General features: G+C 42.2%; 1 protein-coding gene across 2 annotated transcripts in view; it reads right to left on the bottom strand.

The window, feature by feature from the left end:
- The window catches only part of TTC39C (tetratricopeptide repeat domain 39C), an 83,201-nt gene that overhangs the window by 28,692 nt on the left and 35,550 nt on the right, over nucleotides 1–18,959 (bottom strand). Inside the window, exons 2-6 of one of the 2 annotated variants that reach the window (XM_031439058.2) lie at nucleotides 17,411–17,459; nucleotides 15,573–15,701; nucleotides 12,267–12,381; nucleotides 3,724–4,078; nucleotides 1,826–1,994 (exon numbers count right to left, since the gene is read on the bottom strand). In XM_031439058.2, coding sequence (XP_031294918.2) covers nucleotides 1,826–1,994; nucleotides 3,724–4,078; nucleotides 12,267–12,381; nucleotides 15,573–15,701; nucleotides 17,411–17,459 — 817 coding nt within the window. Of the gene's footprint in view, nucleotides 1–1,825; nucleotides 1,995–3,723; nucleotides 4,079–12,266; nucleotides 12,382–15,572; nucleotides 15,702–16,744; nucleotides 16,968–17,410; nucleotides 17,460–18,959 lie in introns of those variants that run through there. The other variant, XM_010977018.3, reaches the window with a different exon arrangement.

Genomic DNA, 18,959 nt, shown 5'->3' on the forward strand with positions numbered 1-18,959 from the left:
CGGCCCCTCTGGGGATGACTGGTGGCACACACGAAAACCACGCCAAATTAATTTCTAGGGGGAAGAAAGGGAAGTTACTAGCTACTTTAAAGGTGAAGCATTTTTGTTTTAAAATGAAAAATTAATGAAAATGGCAAGCATGACAGAACACAAATCCTGACTTCTACCTCTCCAGCAGTTTCAAAACCCAATTTAGAGAATTCAGTGATCAGGGGGCTGAGGAGGGAGACTTCTAACGGATGCCTAACACTGGTGCCCCAACGCCAGAATCACACACAACCGTAAACGCCAGGCTCTCGCCCCCACTTGGTGAGTCTCCCTGGAACACTGAACCTCGGATTGTCACGTTCAGAGTTACTCAGAATTTTAAGAAATTTACATCTAAGCAAGCACTTAACCTGCAATGGTCACTGAAGTGAGAAGGCTGACTCAATTAAAATTCTCAGACAAACTTGAATAGCCTGAACATCCTTCCCCATATGTAGGACCATAACCCTGGGCTTGAAAGAAAAAAAAAAACACTAACTGACAGACAAGATTGCACAGGAGACTGATCGGAACTACACTGAAGATAGCCAAGAGAAAAAAGGAGACACGTCACTGAAGGCTCATGAGCCTGAATGCAAAGAAAGACAATCTCAAGGTAATGAGAAGAAAAATAACTTAGCCGTGGGTTTAAGTAATTCAGATCCTGGGAAGCTTTCTGTGTTGTTCCAGTTGTGACTTATTAGTATAATCTTTAAAATATAATTCCCACAGACAAAGGTAAGGAGTCCTCGACTTAAAGCACATCATGACAGAAAGAAATGACTGGGGAAGTAGCATACACTCCACTGTCAACAGAAAAATCAGCGAACAGATCACCCTCCCCGTGCTCGTGAAAGCACTCCTCGGCAAAAATCTTCCAAAGCCCTCGCGGGGTCTGCAGGGAGGGGGGCTGACTCTCAGCATCGCCCACAACACCTGGCTACCTGAGGGCAGAGGTTACTCAACTTCGCACTGATGTGCTCTAGTTACACAGGTGTGCATGTGGGTGGGGCACCTCACATAACAGCCGCCTTCTTTCACGTGCATGATCCATTTCTTAAAGATTTTCATTTTTCTTCAGATCCTCAAGCAAGCAAACAAAAAAGAGGTGGAAAGGGAAGCAGAACCTCCTCTAAGGCCAGTGCGTGGTCTGTTTCTGGAACAAGACAGCCTGGCCTCACTCGCTGGGTGAGCTCAGAGGTCACGTGAAGCCTGCTAAGATCCCTATTTATCTTTTCTGTAAAATGCAGGGGATGGTTTTATATCCCTATCGTGGGCTTGTTCTAGGGATCCAGTGGGATGGTAGGACCCAGCCAAACGAAGCGCAGGAAAAAGCAACACCAGCTACTAATTGTTCAAAGCCTTCTTGTCCTTGACATTTTGGGCAATAACTCATGTATAAATCTATTATCGGCCAGGATGAACATTTAGAAATAGATCATTAGTAACTCCAGAGAAGGGAAAAAAAATTGTATTTTGTGTTTTACAATGAAACCCCCTCCCCAACACCCCCACCAGGGCTCCGATGCCCTCAGCTCAGGCGCACCACCTTGTCCCAGCACCGCCAAGGGATCTCAGCCCCGCTGCGCCCACCCCTGCTGAACAGAAGGGAACCAACTAACATCCCGGGTTCCTGGGAGAGGCTCCCGCAGCAATGATGCAGTGAAAGGCGCAAAAACAAGATGTTCCTCAGTCCTCTGACATTCAGGTTCCTTGAGATATTAGTCCCCCAAGTGAGAATTAAAGATTCCATCAACAGAAGGCTTCATGTTTTAAAAAGATGGGGAAGGCACCGTACCTCTAATCGTTGTATGCGTCCCTTGAAAAACAGAAAAAGGGAAGAATTGGGATAAGCAGCTTCTTTTTTGAGAAGAATTTCCTTTGCTTCATCCAGGCCTGCTTTGTTATCACTGCCATCCAAGGCAAAAAACGGGCGGACCACAGTGTGATACCAGAGCAGCGCTAATCTAAAGGAAGAGGGAGAGAGATGGTGAGCGGCCTTGACTCTCCTTTCAGTGTTTCCACTCTTTAAAATAACCTCATGTGCTCTGCCAATACACACCCCTTCCAAAAGCTCACTGTGCAGTCTCTGAAGAAGTAAAATCGGTCCCTTTCCCCCTTTTACTCTCACCCATATTTGGAAAACTACAACCTCAGAGCACAATATTTAAATCAGCATGGTCCTAGCAGCTGAGAGAACAGGGTGACAGGATCCTGGGGCTCTCCTGCGGCTTCTGGCGGGACTGCTGAAGGTGCCACGGACAGAAACCTCTGAATTCTACAACTTCCTTGTCAATGCGCAAGTTAGAAACAATAACTGCTTACCACAAATTTACTGTCGCCTTACAATCACTTTTTACGTTACTTTTTTGCAAAAGGAAAACGTTTTTTTTCTCTCATGTTCACAAAAGTTGGAGCATCAGCCTCAGAATCTGAATTTAAATACAGGAGCCACAGGCAAAATTATACTAAACTGGGTTAAAATAAGTGAGAGGACCAGAGGGAGAGCCCTTTCTCTAGCCTTTGAGGCTGTTCAATTTAAAGACCAAACAAATGAGTAAGTTTACTTAAAAATCTCTCACTTCAAACGCGTCCCTTTCAATCCAAATCTCATGTTAAACTAAGTAAACAAAATAGATTCAGTGGGATCAGCTTTAATGAAACAAAAATGTTTAACCAACACAACAAACATTTTTATGTAAATGTATGCTTCCAGCATGTGCATAAATTTGGTTCTCTTCTGGAGCTCAGGCTAATTTACATTATTTATTCAATCCATTCGTTTCTCAGAAATTATTAAGATATAAAAGACAGATTATCACAAGTTGCAAATCTGTTCAGTCAAATTAATAAAGGACCACTGTTTGTGTAATATAATGAGTTTGGGGAGACCCGAACATTTTTGCAATGAAAAATTAATGACCTCAACTAAGAGTTAACATCCAAAATCTTCAATACTGACATAAGTAGAAATACAGCTCACTAAGGTTCTCTGTGACATCAACATCTTTTGGAAAAATTGACAAGTGGTGTAATGTCAAAGGACATCCAGTATCTGGTAAAAGTTATTCAAATTGCAAATTGTGGGTATTTACCAGACTGGGGGGGAAGAAAAACAAATGATTTTTAATTGATGAGGAAATGGATGAATCCTTGCCCTGGATGATTCTATCAGCCTTGAACTTCACATTCTTCTGTTTAAATAATCGTTTAAGTTTAGCCTGAATACAATATGACTCAATTTAGCTGAAAAGCACAAAGTATCTAAGCCACATGCGAGAGATCAATGGAACTAACCAGAATCATCAAGGAAAATTACCCAACATAAGGATTTAAGAACAGAAATTTCAGAATCACAGAACAGTCTTATGAAATTTATATCCCCTCACATCCAAAAACCAGGACCATGAATCTTAGTGACTGGTCAAGGTCACCAGAACTGCTTATAAATTATGATCGTTTTACCTGTTTAAAATACAGAAGTCACAAGACTTAAGAACAGTGCTCTGTTCTCTAAAGTCAGCTTATAAACAACACTGAAAACATGGTCCTTGGCATCGCATGAAAAACATAAAGGCATGGCAGATATCAATCAACTGAGCATTTTACCTGACGCTTCCTGTAAAGGTTCTGATTGTCGTTTACTTACTTTCAACACTATATTATCTACCAAAGCATTGCAATATAGCTACTCACGTAGCTAAAGGGGCCTTCATGTCCTTACTTTCGCTTGCATACATCAGTGAAGAAAGCCCCTGCAGGCGGTCTCCAGGAAAACCCAGCAGGTTGATGATTTTGAGCAGGTTTGGGGGCACCATGGATATGCAAAGGTGAAAAAGGCCATATCCAAAGCTAACAGCACCTTTCAGTCTGTTTAGAGACTCCTCAGACACCCCTTCAGCCACAATGTGATTATCATTTGCAGCGTCAGAAGTCAAGGGTTCTTCCATGAGCTTCTTCTGATACAGCTCCTGGAGGGCATTGATGTCCGAATAGCACTTATTGTAAATCTTCCAGGCTTTCCTAAGGATCCACCCACCTTTTATGTACGCTATAAAGAGAAGGGGAGAAAAGATGAAAAAACAAGCCTTTAAAGTAATTTCCCTACATTCATAATAAAGATACTGAGGAATGACCTGAAAAAACAAAATTCTTAAAAATTATCTATCATGACACTTCTTCATGCAGCTTCAAATTCCTTATTTGCAGTGTTTCCTTTTACTGCTCCAGATGACCGCTTGGCAAGAAGCATGTGTTTTTTTGTTCACTGCTGTACTGAGCCCCTCACGGGGTAGCGAGGGCACAGTATATATAACTTTCACTGAATGAACAAATGCAGTTCTCATTCGAATCCAACTTTTTCCCCACGTGTTTCGTGAAACCCTTTACCACACCCCTGAACTATAACGGTGCTTTCCTGATAAAACCCAAATCTGCCCACTTTGTGTTTCCTCCCTCCTCAAAGGCAGCTTCTAAGTCTAAATTTGCTGCTATATTTATTCCCAAACACCAAGCATGACAACTTGCCAAAAAACATAGCAAGCAAAACAAAAAGGATGAATTATTATTTATTGGGTGAACAAATGGCCAGATTATTTAACAAAAAACTCGTTAGTGTTACATGCAAAGAATGGAAAGGATCCCCAGTGCATCTCTATCCAATGCCTGTTCGTGGCGGAACCACACCCAACCAGGCTGGCTTTATCTGGTCTATGACAAGGGCTGTCCCAGCCCATGGAGCTCCGGTGAGGAAGGCTGGCAACGCAGAAGCGACTTCACACCAAGGGGTGAAAATCTAAATTTAAAGCCACTTCCATTATTTCCCATTAGGCCAGTTTTTCTTAACAGAGCCACCTTGAGAATACGTGTCCCGGACGGGTTAGAGATGAATGTGGATCCGCCCTGCTCCACATCCCAGCAGCCCCTCCTGGGCAAGCCCTGAGGTCCTGCCTCACCCTCTCCTGTGATGGGGAAGGGATGGGGGAGTCAGTGCATTCGTGCTGATCTGAGTGCAGCATCACCATGTACTTGAGGAATTTCTGTAACAAGGGTTCTCTTGTCGCTACTGGAGAGAGCCTACCCGCCGTTACCAACATGGCTCCGGTACTCCGACCCCAAAGCACAACATGCACTGTCCCAGGCTTCCAGGCCCTTTACAACAGCAGGAGAAGAAGTTATTTTTCAGTTTCATAAAATATGTAACATAACACAAAATCTGATTTATAAAAGTCCAACCCCTACACTGAAAGTGACTGAAGAATACGTGCGTGCGCAGGAAAGCGAACACAGCGAGGCCTCCTGCTCTCCTGTCAGAGGCCTGTTTACAAGGTCGGCCCTTGGTTGCTCTCTGGGAACTTGGATTTGGGAGGGTTCTCATCACGCCCAGAAACGGCAAGAGTGGCTCACTGTGTCTACGTGGTCTGCACACACAACGTTTTATGCTGGACACCTGCTCTCCTTCTGGGAGTCTGGAGGTTGGGCATGTGCAAGGCAGGGGATGCCTACATGGTGGGTCCCCAGTAAAAACTCTGGGTGCTGAGTCACCGAGCTTCCCCAATGGGTTACCCTTCACAGGTGCTGTTACAGCTCACTGTCCAGAGAACTAAGTGCATCCTACGTGGCTCCACTGGGAGAGGACCCTGGGAAGCCTGTGGCAGAGTCTCCTGGTCTTCACCCAGGTGCCTTTTGCCTTTTCTGATTCTGCTCTGTATCCTTTCACTATGACCAATCACAGCCATGAGTACGACCACCCGCTGAGTCCTCCTTGCAAATCACTGGACCTCACGGTGGTGCTGGGACTACCCCCAATCCTTGGACTCAAAAGCTACTATTTTAATTAAATGCATCAATTTTCTGGCAAATGATGACCGTTTCTCCTATGGGATCACAATTCACAGCACGAATCCCACAAGTTCTGGGCGATGAACGTCCTGCAGTCTGAGTCCACTGAACAGATGGCGATGCGACATGGTGAAGCAGCAAGATAAATTAGCCTACAGAAGCTTCTTTTGGGGGGGGGTTATATTTATAACTTGTTATAAAAGTAATACATGTCTGAAACAATTTATTTTCATTCAGCTCAATTTAACAAGAATATCTAGTGAACAAACTTTACATTTCAGACACTGTTCTAGGAGAATCAAAGAGAAATAAGACATAGATCCTGCCTTTAAGAGGCACAATGACTTCTCCCCTCCCAAATGGAAGTACTGTGGGAAAAAGAAAGGTTTGAGGAAACCCTGAAACTTCTTGGTATGCTAACAAAGTGTTTAGGTTAATTCAATACGCCAGTAAGAAAGATGCCTCTCACTTATGATCCCAAAAGCCAAAGACTGAATAGAAAAACAGAAAAAGGAAACTAAAATATGTATTCCTGGGAACACACAAGCCATTGGATCTAATTAAAAAGAAATAATTGGCTACAGAAAAAAAAAGAAAAAAAAATCTGCAAAACTCTAAAAACATTAATCAGCTATTACGTTCCTATCATGTGCCTATGATTATGCTTGGCGCCTGAGAGAGATAAATGAACTGTAAGACACAAATCTCAGCCCTCCAAAGGCCAATAAAATTACAAAATAAAACAAATGAAAAAAATCAGCGTGTGACATAAGACTCCATATGCATATAATGCTCCATTGGGTCATACATAAAAAAGTGAAAACAATGTTGAGATTATGAGTGAATTGTCCTTTTTTATTTCCTTTTTGTCATGAAGTTATTTTCCACGCAATAAACGCATAAATTTAAAAGTGAAAAATAAGTACTGCAGGATTTCAGTAGAAAACTTTACTCCCTCCTGTCCCCACACCAAGCTGGAAATTTAGAGGAAAAACTGAACTCCGTTTTATCCTTTATTTTCCGGGGCTACTGTCCCTTTACTGAGGAAGCACTTAGGGAAGGGCAGCATTCCAGAAGCGCGAGTATGAAGGAGCAGATGGACAAGCTGTTCAGTGGCCGAGTGAAACAGGGGACACCCTGGGCCAAGCCGGCACAGGGATGACGCACTCAGATGACAGAGGCCCCTGACGCCCAGCCAAGGGAGGGAGGCTGGCAGGGACTCCCTAAGGCTGGGGGTAAAGGGACTAGTGTTAGGGCATCAAATCATGGTAATCCAGGTCCCAGGCAGAGTCAGTTATGGATACGGATGGCAGCAATAGAAGCAAACATAAAAATCCATCAGTGCTGACCGCTTGGAATTCAGCTAAACAAGAAGAAGAAGAAGAAAGCAACATGGTAAAAACTCGTTTTTATAGAATAAAATAAAAGTAATTCAACATCTTTAATTTCTTGTCTAAGACGGGAGCTTAGATGCTAATGTTTCTTTTAAAAGCACATGTTCGAGCCTACAGCAACAAGCACTAAAGCCCCGAGTTGGAGCCGGGTTAACAGAACTCAAAGTTTTGACCAAGTCAAAGATAAGAAAATGAGATCTGGGCAAACGAAGTTAGCATGTAGACAGAGATTTTGTCTCTACCACTATTTTAAGTTTAGCTCTGCATGGAAACAGGCCCCCAGGACTCGCCCTGCTCCCTGTCCCAAAGACTGTGACCAAAACACCTGAGCCCAGCCAGACCCTGGCGGGAGGAACAAAGGCTGAGTGAGGACCCACGACTGAAGCTCAGCTCCTGCAGAAAAGAGGCTTGGTCCGCTGACGTACAGCAGCTCGGCCAGTGAGCAAGCAGGGCGAGCAGGTGAGCACGGGGCCCTTCAATCTGCACAGCCTCCTCTGAAAGGGCAAACACAAATCATCCAGCCAGCGTGAGTGTCCTGATGGAGGACGGCACAGAGAGCGGAAAACCTCAGACCGTGTGCCCTCCCTTTTGAGGGCCAGCCTCCATCAGCTGGAGGTGCAGGAGAGACAGGAAACCCTGCCCCCACAACGGGGGGCGGGGGCAGTCCCTCCCTGGAAAGGGCAAAGGTTGTCTAGAAAATGAAAATATCAAGTTACACTAAACGGACCCTGGGATACATTTTGTAGTTTTTTTTGTTTTGTTTTGTTTATTTAAGTGGAGATTGTTTCTGGTGAGAGGTCTGACCATAGCACTCTGTCTGTTCACTGGTCCTGGATGACGCTGAGTAACCACTTAATGGAAGGTATATGTTCAGCTTTGCCTTTCTTGTGATCCACATAAAAGACTTGGGAAGAAAAAAAGATGATTTAGTGTTTACTTGTCAGCCCACCTCCTCATTATCACCTTTACCCCTGGTCAACAGATTTCTAATAGACTCACTTCTCCAATCCCTAACTATTCTTGGAGTTTCTTGGGGCTCAGAATCATGCATCTCATTCCCAAATGCCATCATCCTTCCTCCATTCCTCCCTTTAATTCATATTATACGCCCATCACGTGTGAGGCAAAGGGACCCTTAGCAAGTGCCAGGAACACAGAGAAGGAAACAGACTTCCACTCTTTATAATCCTGCTCAGGGACCGGGGATCCTTGACTTTCCTAGCAGAGTTTAGGAATCACTCGTTCCCTGTGCAGCCTCTCTGACTAACTCATATGTCTACTGGTTAAAGTCTCGCCCTGAATTATTTATTTAGTCCTCTTTCTCACCTGCTAAACCATCAGTGCCCTCAGGCAAGAGCTACATTCCATTCATCTCTAGACCATTAGCATTTATCATCTCTTACCATCTGACACATAGTAAGTGCTCAATAAATGTGGAGGGAAAAAGACAGCAGGCAGACACAGTCCCAGCCCTCCAGAAGTTTCCATCTATTACTGTAGGCAGACATGGAAATACAGGTGTGGACTGTGGTGTGATGAAAGCTCTAACTGGCTACGTACAGGGTACAAGCAGAGCCAAAGGCCAGATGATGGAGCAGAGAGAGCAGGCCATGAAGGAGGGAGGCCGGGCTGCACCTGGAGACTCACGAGAGCAAGAGAAGGTTGGGGCGCTCCCGACAGCATGGGCGGCACACGCAAGGGTTGCAGGCAACCGGGGATTCAGAGGGCGGCAAGCAGCCCTGCTGAGCTAGAGGTGGCTGGGGAGGGGGCAGGTTCTTCCATGGCACCTGAGGAAGGAAGCTGGATTCCAGCTTGCAGGTGATGCTGCAGAACCGCCAAGTGTCTGAAGCACAGGCGTGGCATGTGTTAGAGAGGGCGCTCTGATGGCATCAACAGCATTGCAGAGAATGTGGCCTGGAGCAGCGGGCGAGTCATCAGCAGGATGTTCTACTCTTGCAGAGGCGAATTCCACAGGACAGAAGGAGCAAGGGGCATGGGGGCTGAGGGAGAAGGCCCTGAGAAACCAGGAGTTCTGGGCCATCTGGATGCATAAGCCACCACTCTCCAAACTAAGGTGATGGGAAAATGGTGTGAGTGCTGGAGATTCAGGTATGAAATAAGAAATTCACGGCTCATGTCCTGGTTCTGTCATCACTAACAAGCTGTATAAACTGTTCAACCTCAAATCATTCAGCCTCAACTGGCTCACCAGTGAAAACAAGGAAAACCACTTCATTTGAGAAAAATTTATGGAGCATATATTATGCCAAGAAGAGTAAGGCAGGGGGCAGATTTTCAAGTCCAAAAGGAGATAAAGGAAACATAATAAAACAAGGTGGCAAGAGCCATAAAATCAGTTTTAAAAATGAATTCTTTTTGTTACAAAACTAATTAATATGTGCTCACTGCAAAAAAAAAAAGCCTTTGGATTAGAGTAAATTAAAAAGCAGTTCAGGAAAATGGAGAGAGATGATGGGCGCAACTCATTAGGGATGTTCAAGGAGATAAAGCACAAGGGCTCTTTTGAAAGTATGAAGCATAAATGCAGCCAGGGGCTCAGTCCTCCCTGAGCTTGGTTGAGTCTGCGCACCCCCCCCCCCCGCCCCACTTCTGTGCCACCTGATCGAGGAGTGGTAGGAGCCCCTATAACAAACATGTCCAAGAAGGAGTTTTTCTAAGAAAATTATTCATCAGGGAAGTTTAAGAAATGGATCCCAACAAAGAGTAAATTTTTCAGAGTTTAATAACCCAGTGGGTTTCTGAAAAGCAAATGAAGCACATTTTTGGTTGTTTCTTTGAAAAATTACTGAGCTATTCATAAAGCAAATGACCACCACGTGAGTTTATTAGAATCTGAGGTTTTCAGTCTGTCAGTTTCCTTTCAATATCACTACGACGTTCAGTAAATTACACAACATCAGGAAAAACCAAGAGCGCTACGAAAAATCTACGACCAACTGGGTTAAAGAATTTAAATAATTGATTAATATCAACCTTTTAGGAGAAAGGGAGAAGGTCATGAAGATAATCTGTGAAAGAAATACAGTTTATGGATAAAATATAAAATTAGCAAAGAACACCTGAATGTCCCAAGAGGAACTGGTTAAATAAATTGGGGGCTCATTCACATGACAAACTGATATGCTTTTAAAATTATATTTCGAAACTCTGAGTTATAGGAAAAATACGTGAAATATAATCTAAGAGGGAAAGTAGGATACAAAATACCACAGATTCAATTCTTTTTAAGAAATATAGAGAAACATAAAAACAGAACATTAGCCATAGTGATTTTCTCGGGGAGCATAATGGTGAAAGGCTGGCAGGTACGACTCTGCAGAACTTGGGGGACATAAGGGAAGGGCAGAGAAAAAAAGGATTGGTTTATTGGCTTATCTAATTGAAAATAAAACTTTAAAACCCTTAAAAAAAAAGGGGGGGGATTTTCTCCAAGTGGTAAGAATAGAAATGACTTGTTTTTTAAATTTTTATATTTTCCAAATTTTCTATAACATTTAGTCATTTTACAATCAGAGTGATTTTAAAATTAAGTAGTACTAACTGGTGATTCTGAATTTCACAAGGGCAAGGACCATCATCTACACGCGCTCACGTAACACAGTGCTCGGCGTTGGGTGTGCTCTGTCGTTATCTGCTGAATGGACCAGTGAATGAACGCGTGAAAGACAGATTAACACAAGGAACTCCTAGATACCCTTCACCCTGATTCCCCAGACATTTTTACTACATTTGATTCATCCGTTTCTCTCAATTGGTATTTTCTTAATGGCTAAAATTAGGTCCTGAGAAAAGTCCTTGAGTCTCAGGAAAAAAGTTGTCCAACGTCACAGAAGACATCAGAGCTTCTGTCTCGACCAAAGAGGCCCAGATCTGTTCACTGCTCTTTTACATACATGTGAGCGTGGAGCACCAAATGGGCGATTTTACATCATGATATTACAGCAAATTCACATTCAAATTCACATGAGCTTTGAGCCCTCAACCACATAAGTTAGTTACTGGGAGAGTCCTGAGATAAGAATTAAAGAGAAAAAATGGATCAAAAAGAAAAGGCCACAGTACAATCATAAAACACAGAAAAATATAATTTCCAGGAAGTCCAAATTTTGGAGGTCATAAGAAAAGGTACATTCTACTTTTGACTTGGGCCAAACAGAAACAAAGCGTCCTCAAGTCTGAGTGGAGAGAGAGAGAGAAGAAAGCAAAGGGAGGGGAAACGTGGCTTCCAGCCGTCTAGAAAGAAAAGTGTATACTGGGACTTGGCAACATACCCTCCCTTCTTCATTTAAGGTTTGGAAGAAAATGCTTTGCTCATTGTAAATTCTAGTTGATTTCCTTTTTGAATTTTCATTTTTTTCAAGTAAATCCTATCTACCAAAGAGGCAGGTTTCTGCCATCAGAATCAGACATAAAATCATGTAAGTGAAGTGCCAAAGTTAACCTCATGGCGAGTTCTGAGGCCCTCGGTCCAAGTCTATTATCACTTGGGATATTAAAGCTACAAAATCCTGGAAAACATCTGTCTTGGGCAAATTAAGTAAGAAATTAGTTTATACTCCTCACTAAGGGTTGTTAAAGCACAGGTCATTCAAGTATATTAGGAAATCTTTAGTACAGGCTCAGGCCTTCAATGACAACTTTCTGAAAAACTTACATTGAAACTCATTCTGTTTCACTTTTAAGGATAATTACCCCAACTTGATTCCCACTAAGAAAAAAAATCTAAGGCACTGGTCATGTCTCTAAGCATGACAGAGTATCTGGAGACGAGGGGATGAAACACGGATTTCTGTATGAAAAACTACACCGCTAAACACACATTGAGCACTTGTGGTTTCAGTTTCTCAAGCAATAAATCAGGACCACACCCCCAAAGAGGTGCCACGTGTTTTCAAAGACTGAAATACGAGGCGTTTAAAAAAAGAGTATTACCAATTACGTCCACTGAACAGGAAAGCCTTGGAAAACAATGGTGCGGCCTACCTGACAACTCCTGTTTCACAAAGGAGAGCACAGCCAGGTAAACTTGACAGTCGGCTATGATTATCTGCCTCTGGAGCCGATCGACCATAGAGAGGGTAGATTTTCGGACATCAACCTGTTTGGTGGGAAGAAAGCACACACCATAAATCACACCCAAGAACAAGACTCCTTCCAAACAACGATTACTTTACTGTGCAAAATAATGTCACAAGGGAATTGTGACACACGGCAGTCACTGAAAGCCAAGGCCAAGCTTAGCCCGTGAGCCTGTTCGTTCCACACAATCCCACTAAGGCGAGCTTTGTTCTGTTTATGCTGTGCTGCTGAAGAGCTCTGTAACTCAAAGACAAATATTCTAAATGATAAAAACTGAGTTCATGAAAACCCATACAGAACTTCAGCATTTTATCATTTTTTTTAAACCGTGAAAGTTCTTACTTATCCAAAAAAAAAAAATCACTGAAGGTACAAAACACTGTCCCAGGGTAAATAACCTGAAAAGCCACTATGCAGCCATCTGCCTTCCTAATACGGTCGGCATATCTATACACATGATATCAGGTAGGACTGACAGTAGGGTTCATTCCTTTGGTGCATGCAACTGAGATGTGAGGGCTGGAACTGATTACCTATTAGTTAAGGAGAAAATACTCTAAATTAAAAATGAGCTTTGAAGGGGGAGGGTATAGCTCAAGTGGTAGAGTGCATGCTTAGCATGCACAAGGATATGGGTTCAATTCCCAGCAGCATCTCTAAAAATAAACCTAATTTACCTCTCCCCACACCACCCCCAAAATTAGCTTTGAAGGAATCACAAATTGAGCTTGAAATTTGAGTCACAACCTCCAAGGTGACTACCCATAAAAAAATAAGCAAAAAGTAAAACCAAAAAAAATTTTGACCTTTTCTAAGATGTTGGACTTTCTCATAAAGAATGTTTCTATGTGATGAAAAATCACTCTGAAATAGAACAGCACATTTTTTTTTTAAGTATAGTTGATTTACAATGTTGTGTTAGTTTTTAGGAGAGCAGTAAAGTGATTCAGTTATACATACATATATTCTTTTTCAGATTCTTTTCCATTATAGGTGGTTATAAGATATTGAATATAGTTTCCTGTCCTATAGAGTGGGACCTTGTTGTTTATCTATTCTATTTATAGTAGCTTGTATCTGCTAATCCCAAACTCTTAATTTATCCCTACCCCACTCCCTTTTCCCCTATGGTAACCATAAATTTGTTTTCAAAGTCAGAGTCTATTTCTGTTCTGTAAATAAGTTCATTTGTATCATTTTTTTTTAGGTTCCACATATAAGTGGTATCATGTGATATTTGTCTTTCTCCATCTTACTTCATTTAATATAATCTCTAGGGACCATCCACGTTGCTGAAAAAGGAATTATTTCATTTTTATTCGTGGCTGAGTAGTATTCCGTTTATATATATATACATATATATATGTATATATATATACATACACACACATACACACACACATACACACATATATACATACACACACCACAACTTCCTTATCCACTCATCTGTTGATGGACATTTAGATTGCTTCCATGTCTTAGCTATGGTAAATAGTACTGCTACGAACATTGGGGTGCAAGTGTCTTTTCAAATTAGGAGTTTTCCCTGTATAAATGCCCAGGAGTGGGATTGCTGGATCACATGGTAACTCTATTTTTAGTTTTTAAGGAACCTCCATACTGGAACAGTGCACTCTTAATACAAAGTAAACTTGAACAAAATAGCTTTCATATGCTTTCACAATGATATAAGAAATCATAGGATTTTTGCAAATATAACAATAGTTCACAAAGTATACATGAGAAAATGGTGTCCCTTTTTTCTAGATTAGCATAATTCATCGTGGTCACTGTTGCTCCTGATCCAGTTCCAGCAGCCATCACTGTTTGCTTAAGCAAATGTCAGCGATTGATGCTTCTGTTTCTTTGCTTTTAATAATAGCTACTCTGCAAGGTTGTTGGAAGGGCTAACGAGATACTGTATGTAAAAATGCTTTTTAGATTGCAAGGACCCATTACAAACGTTAATTATTAACACAGGTGCCAGCCATGGTACTAGATATTGAGGATAGATATGTAAATAAACTTACAGTCTAACGAGGGAATGCTGATAACTGTGTAAAATGTAGTCAGTGCTCTGAAGGATAACGTACAAGGAACTATGGGAGCCTGTAGGACGCATACTAACAGGGTATAGGGGCTCGGACAAGAGTCCTTGGAGGAAATGACATTAAGGGACAACTAAAGAAGGAATACAAATCAGGTCAAGAGGGAGAAGAATGTTCTAGGCAGAAGAAAAGTCAATGGCAAGTCAGCCACATTAAGGAGCTTGGACTTAAGTGCCATGGCAAGGGACGGGGTTCAGGGACACTGAAAATGAAACCAGCAACATGTTATCTGCACCTTTAGTGACTGTATTTTGGAGAATGATTAGATAACAGTGAGACTGGAGGCATCATGCCAGTGACGGTTGTTTTAGGCAAGTGGAGATGGTGACTGGCTAAGGGAAACGGCAGTGAGGACAGAAAGAAGCAGACGGATTCAGGTCTTCAAGAAAGAGTCAGCAGGACTTGGTCACTGACTAGACGTAGGGTTTGGAGGGAGAGGAATCAAGGAACACTCCGGCCCTCCTGGAGTATCAGGAGATGGTACTCTGGGCCCATCAGTGGCTCCTCATTGGCCAACACACAAGCAAGAGCAGAGGGGAAGCCACCTGGACTGACAGGAAGGAGAAGAAGAGACGAGTGGTTCCTGATATATATGCAACCAAAAGACTGTCTGCCAGCTGAACACATGACACACATGAGACCTCTGGGCACTCCAGAAACATTAGCAGTAGGGGAGGCCTCTTCCAAAGCCTGGAACTCTGGCACTGAAAGGTGAAAGAAAAATCAGGGAAAGTGGATTTTCATGTCACTGTGACTTTATTTGTAACCAGGGCTGGAGAGGCCTTGGGAAAGGAGGCAACCAGCTGAACTACTGAATTATGCCAAAATGCAACATATTTGAAATACACATATGAAAGCCTCATTACCAAAGCCCTTGCCACGTGGCCCACTATGGGAGAAGGGGATTTTAAGATACCAGAAGACCATGCACTGAATAGCTCTCGTGACTAAGGGGGTTCCAGTGCGACAAGAAACACACTTTATATAATCAAAAGCTGTACGCAACATCGAGTGCTTCAGCCATATTCTAAACACCAAAAAGTAAATAAACCGTGTTCCCAGTGGCACACAGTTCAAAATCTAAAGGCATAATACTTACATTCTTCTTAATTTTATTCTTGATTGTTTCAATAACTCCAGCCTCTTCACTTTCACACAGCTTTTCTGTGGTTTTTAAGTCATCACAAGCCAACTGCATTTTTTCGTCCTCAAATGTCATCATAGCATTCTTCCGAGAAAGAAATAAGAATGAAGCAGTTAAGGGTCTGAATATTGAGGCCAATTTATGACAACACAACTCCAAACTAGGGGGAAAAAACCATCTAAATGATATACTGCAAGTAAGAGAATCAGAATGCTACAGCATACCCTATTCATTTAAAAAAAAAAACCCTATAATCTCAGTATGAAATAAGCACATACCTCTATTACACCAGCATGAAAAAACATGGTAACAAATGTCCTTGCACTCACTGTTCTATAATTTTTTGGTTATTAAACGCAGTAATAAAACTCTATATAATTTCTGATTGGTCCACTTAATTCAGTTTTTATAATGGTCTCAATGAAAATTGCTTTCTATCCACACATGGACCCCTGGCTCCATCAAATACAGCACAAAACATCAGCTGGTAGGTGCTCTTTGAAAATTATCAGTCTTTTCAGGGACAGCAATTCCAATGAGCTCACTTATAAGAAACTCATTTTTTATTGTCCACAGTGAAAAAATTCCACTGACAGCTTGTTTCCAAGCACCTGATCCTGGTAGATTTTCTTCAGGCCACATTTGACTACAGAGGAATGATCCTCTGCTGAAAACATGCTATTTTCCCCCAGAAGGACTGAGGTTTCTGAGGTAAACGGGCCACAGGGGCAGAGACAGGACACCGGGTTCTTGGAAGGACCTAATGAACTCATCGTAACTAACTGACTGCTCCTTATCACGTTCAACCTGCCCACCCAGGCCGGCATCCTGGGCCTCCTTCGTATGACTCTAACCTACTTATCCATTCTAGCCAAACCAGAGCACAGCCACCTTTGCCCAAGCATCCCCACTACATTTTCCAACCAAATCCCAACTCTGCCACAGCCTCCTCGCCCAGCTGCCGCCCCACCCAGAACCACTTTCCTTAAGATCTGGAACTACGTTTTCTTGCAAAGAGTAGGCCTTAAAAAGCATAATAAAAATGTTGTTACATTGCCTGGCAGTAAGAATAAATAAGTAGCTTGAATGAAAGTCCCTGTCGCCAGAAGCTGGCTGTGACTGAGTACCGTCAGGCTGCTTCCAGCGTGCCCATTTGCTGAGATCTTTCTAAACCTGGAATCTAAGTGCCTTCTCCATTTTACTTCTCTCAGTCTCTACGTGTGATTTTTGTTGTTGTTGCTGCTGTTATGTAATTCTATGACAGTTTCTTCTTTAATGATGTCTGAAAGTAGTTTGTGTGATAAATGTTTCTGAAAAATAAAAGCATCCGATTTTCTTCATTGCCCAATTTACTTTAAAAACCAACTGCAACCTATTCCCTCAATTCCTAAATATTAACACTTGAAAATGTATACAGTAAATGACAAACTAGCTCTGCTGATTTGACTGGTCTTTCATTTAACTGCTCTTTCTCAGCAATTTTAGAGCGGACCTTTATTATCCAAAGTCTTTCATTCCCAACTCTAATGCAGTTTTAATTTTTGCAAAGGTCTTTTGATTACATGTTTATTTTAAAAAGGATTTTGGCTGGGAAAATAATACTCCAGAAGTAGCACATAAGCATTTTATGTTTAAACTTAGGGAAGGATATCTCACAGTGTTAAGAGGCAAACATTTTATTCGTTTTTAACCGTCAAAGACCTTCCTCAATAGCGCATACAGCCAGTAACCACTAAAAGACACGCTATGTGTTTGTTTTCTTCCCACCAAACCCCCTTCCCACATCAACTTACCAAAAAACTGACAAAGCTGGCTCCAAAACTCATTAATGGGCTATGATTTCTGTTAAGAAAACAAAATAAAATTATTTTTATTGTAAAACTTTATTTTTAAAAAATTTGCTATGCCAGGATTCTGTATATTCCTAATAATTGGCCAGAAGTTGTTAAGGTCTTCAAGTTGATTAAATTACCCTAAGTAAAAAGTAAAAGAGGCAAGGAAGTTCACAGGTCTGTCTACCAGGATAAAGTCTGCCCCCAAGTCTTCCAAGCAAGGAGCAGAAAGTCATATTGTAATAGACACTGCCTCAGTAAACCCATCTGACATCCGCAGATACACGGCCAAAGGAGGACGATTAATACTCATTTCTAAAATGCAAAACATGTTCAAAACTTCATACACATAAAATAAGTATTATTTTTAGAGTAGATTAAAGGGTTTTACCACTAAGCCAGACCTTCTAAACTCACTTATCCCATCCAAAAGACTTTAAGAATGCCTCCCTCAAGTCAGTCATCCCCCACTGAAATACAGTCATTATCCAATTTTATATGTAAGCCAAATATGAAGCCAAATCAAACTAATACCAATTCAACTTAAAGAATATAAGAAAATAAACGCTCTGCTTCAAATTCACAACCAATACAAAAATCCAAATCCTTGTAAATTGCAGTAAAGGGAAAGCAAGTTAGAACTGGCTCCTAAAAATAATTTTACTGTTTTTGTCATTGTGTAAATACATTGCTTTTGCCTTTTTTTTTTTTTTTATAATGACCATGTATTTAGTCAGTCCTTTACTGGAAATTGAGGTTACGTCCCAAGTGAATGTGTGTGTTTGGTGGGGGTGTGCATGAGAGGGACAGCGGGCACAAACACACACACACACACCCAATGCTCAGATGCCCATGAACTTTCCTCTTTGAGGGCAGGGGTGTGTTGTGGGCAGGGATCAGTAAACTCAATTTATTTGAAATGCTAACCCTATGCCACAATTTTTTCTTCCACCTACTTGGCACCTACTCACATGCTACAGCAAAGAAGAGTTTGTTTACCCCCACTTAACAGGGTACTCGAACCTACAAGAATTAGGAAGTTCAAGTCCCTCGGGAAGAACCCGCAGCAGCACTCACCCCCCACAGCCAGCTCCACCAGCACCTCCCAGCGCGCACTGTGCAGGCTCCCACCTCCCTGCACTCACGCCGGGACAGACGCTGTTTCCCACTCGGCAGCTCCACACGGATGTGCCTTCCCAGGCTCCCACCCCACGACGTGATCACTTGGTTTGCACATCAGGGTCCCCACTAGAATGTTCTTTCTTGCTTCTTATCCCTCATCATCCTGCCTTACACACAGCAGGCATCCAGCAAATACGAATCAGTGAAGGAATGAAAGACAGAACTCTGCCTTTCCCGAACAGACACATCTCAGTCAAGAGCTGATCAGCCTGGCTTCCCCGTCTCTGCTCTTTCCCGCGCTTCCTCTGTCCTTCTGGGAGATGAAAGAGGCTGAACTGAGGGCCCAGTGTTGCTACCTTTGCTTCTTGTTCCTGACTACAATTAGATT

Source organism: Camelus dromedarius, chromosome 32 (genome assembly GCF_036321535.1).
Source record: "Camelus dromedarius isolate mCamDro1 chromosome 32, mCamDro1.pat, whole genome shotgun sequence".
Classification (NCBI taxonomy): Eukaryota; Metazoa; Chordata; class Mammalia; order Artiodactyla; family Camelidae; genus Camelus; species Camelus dromedarius.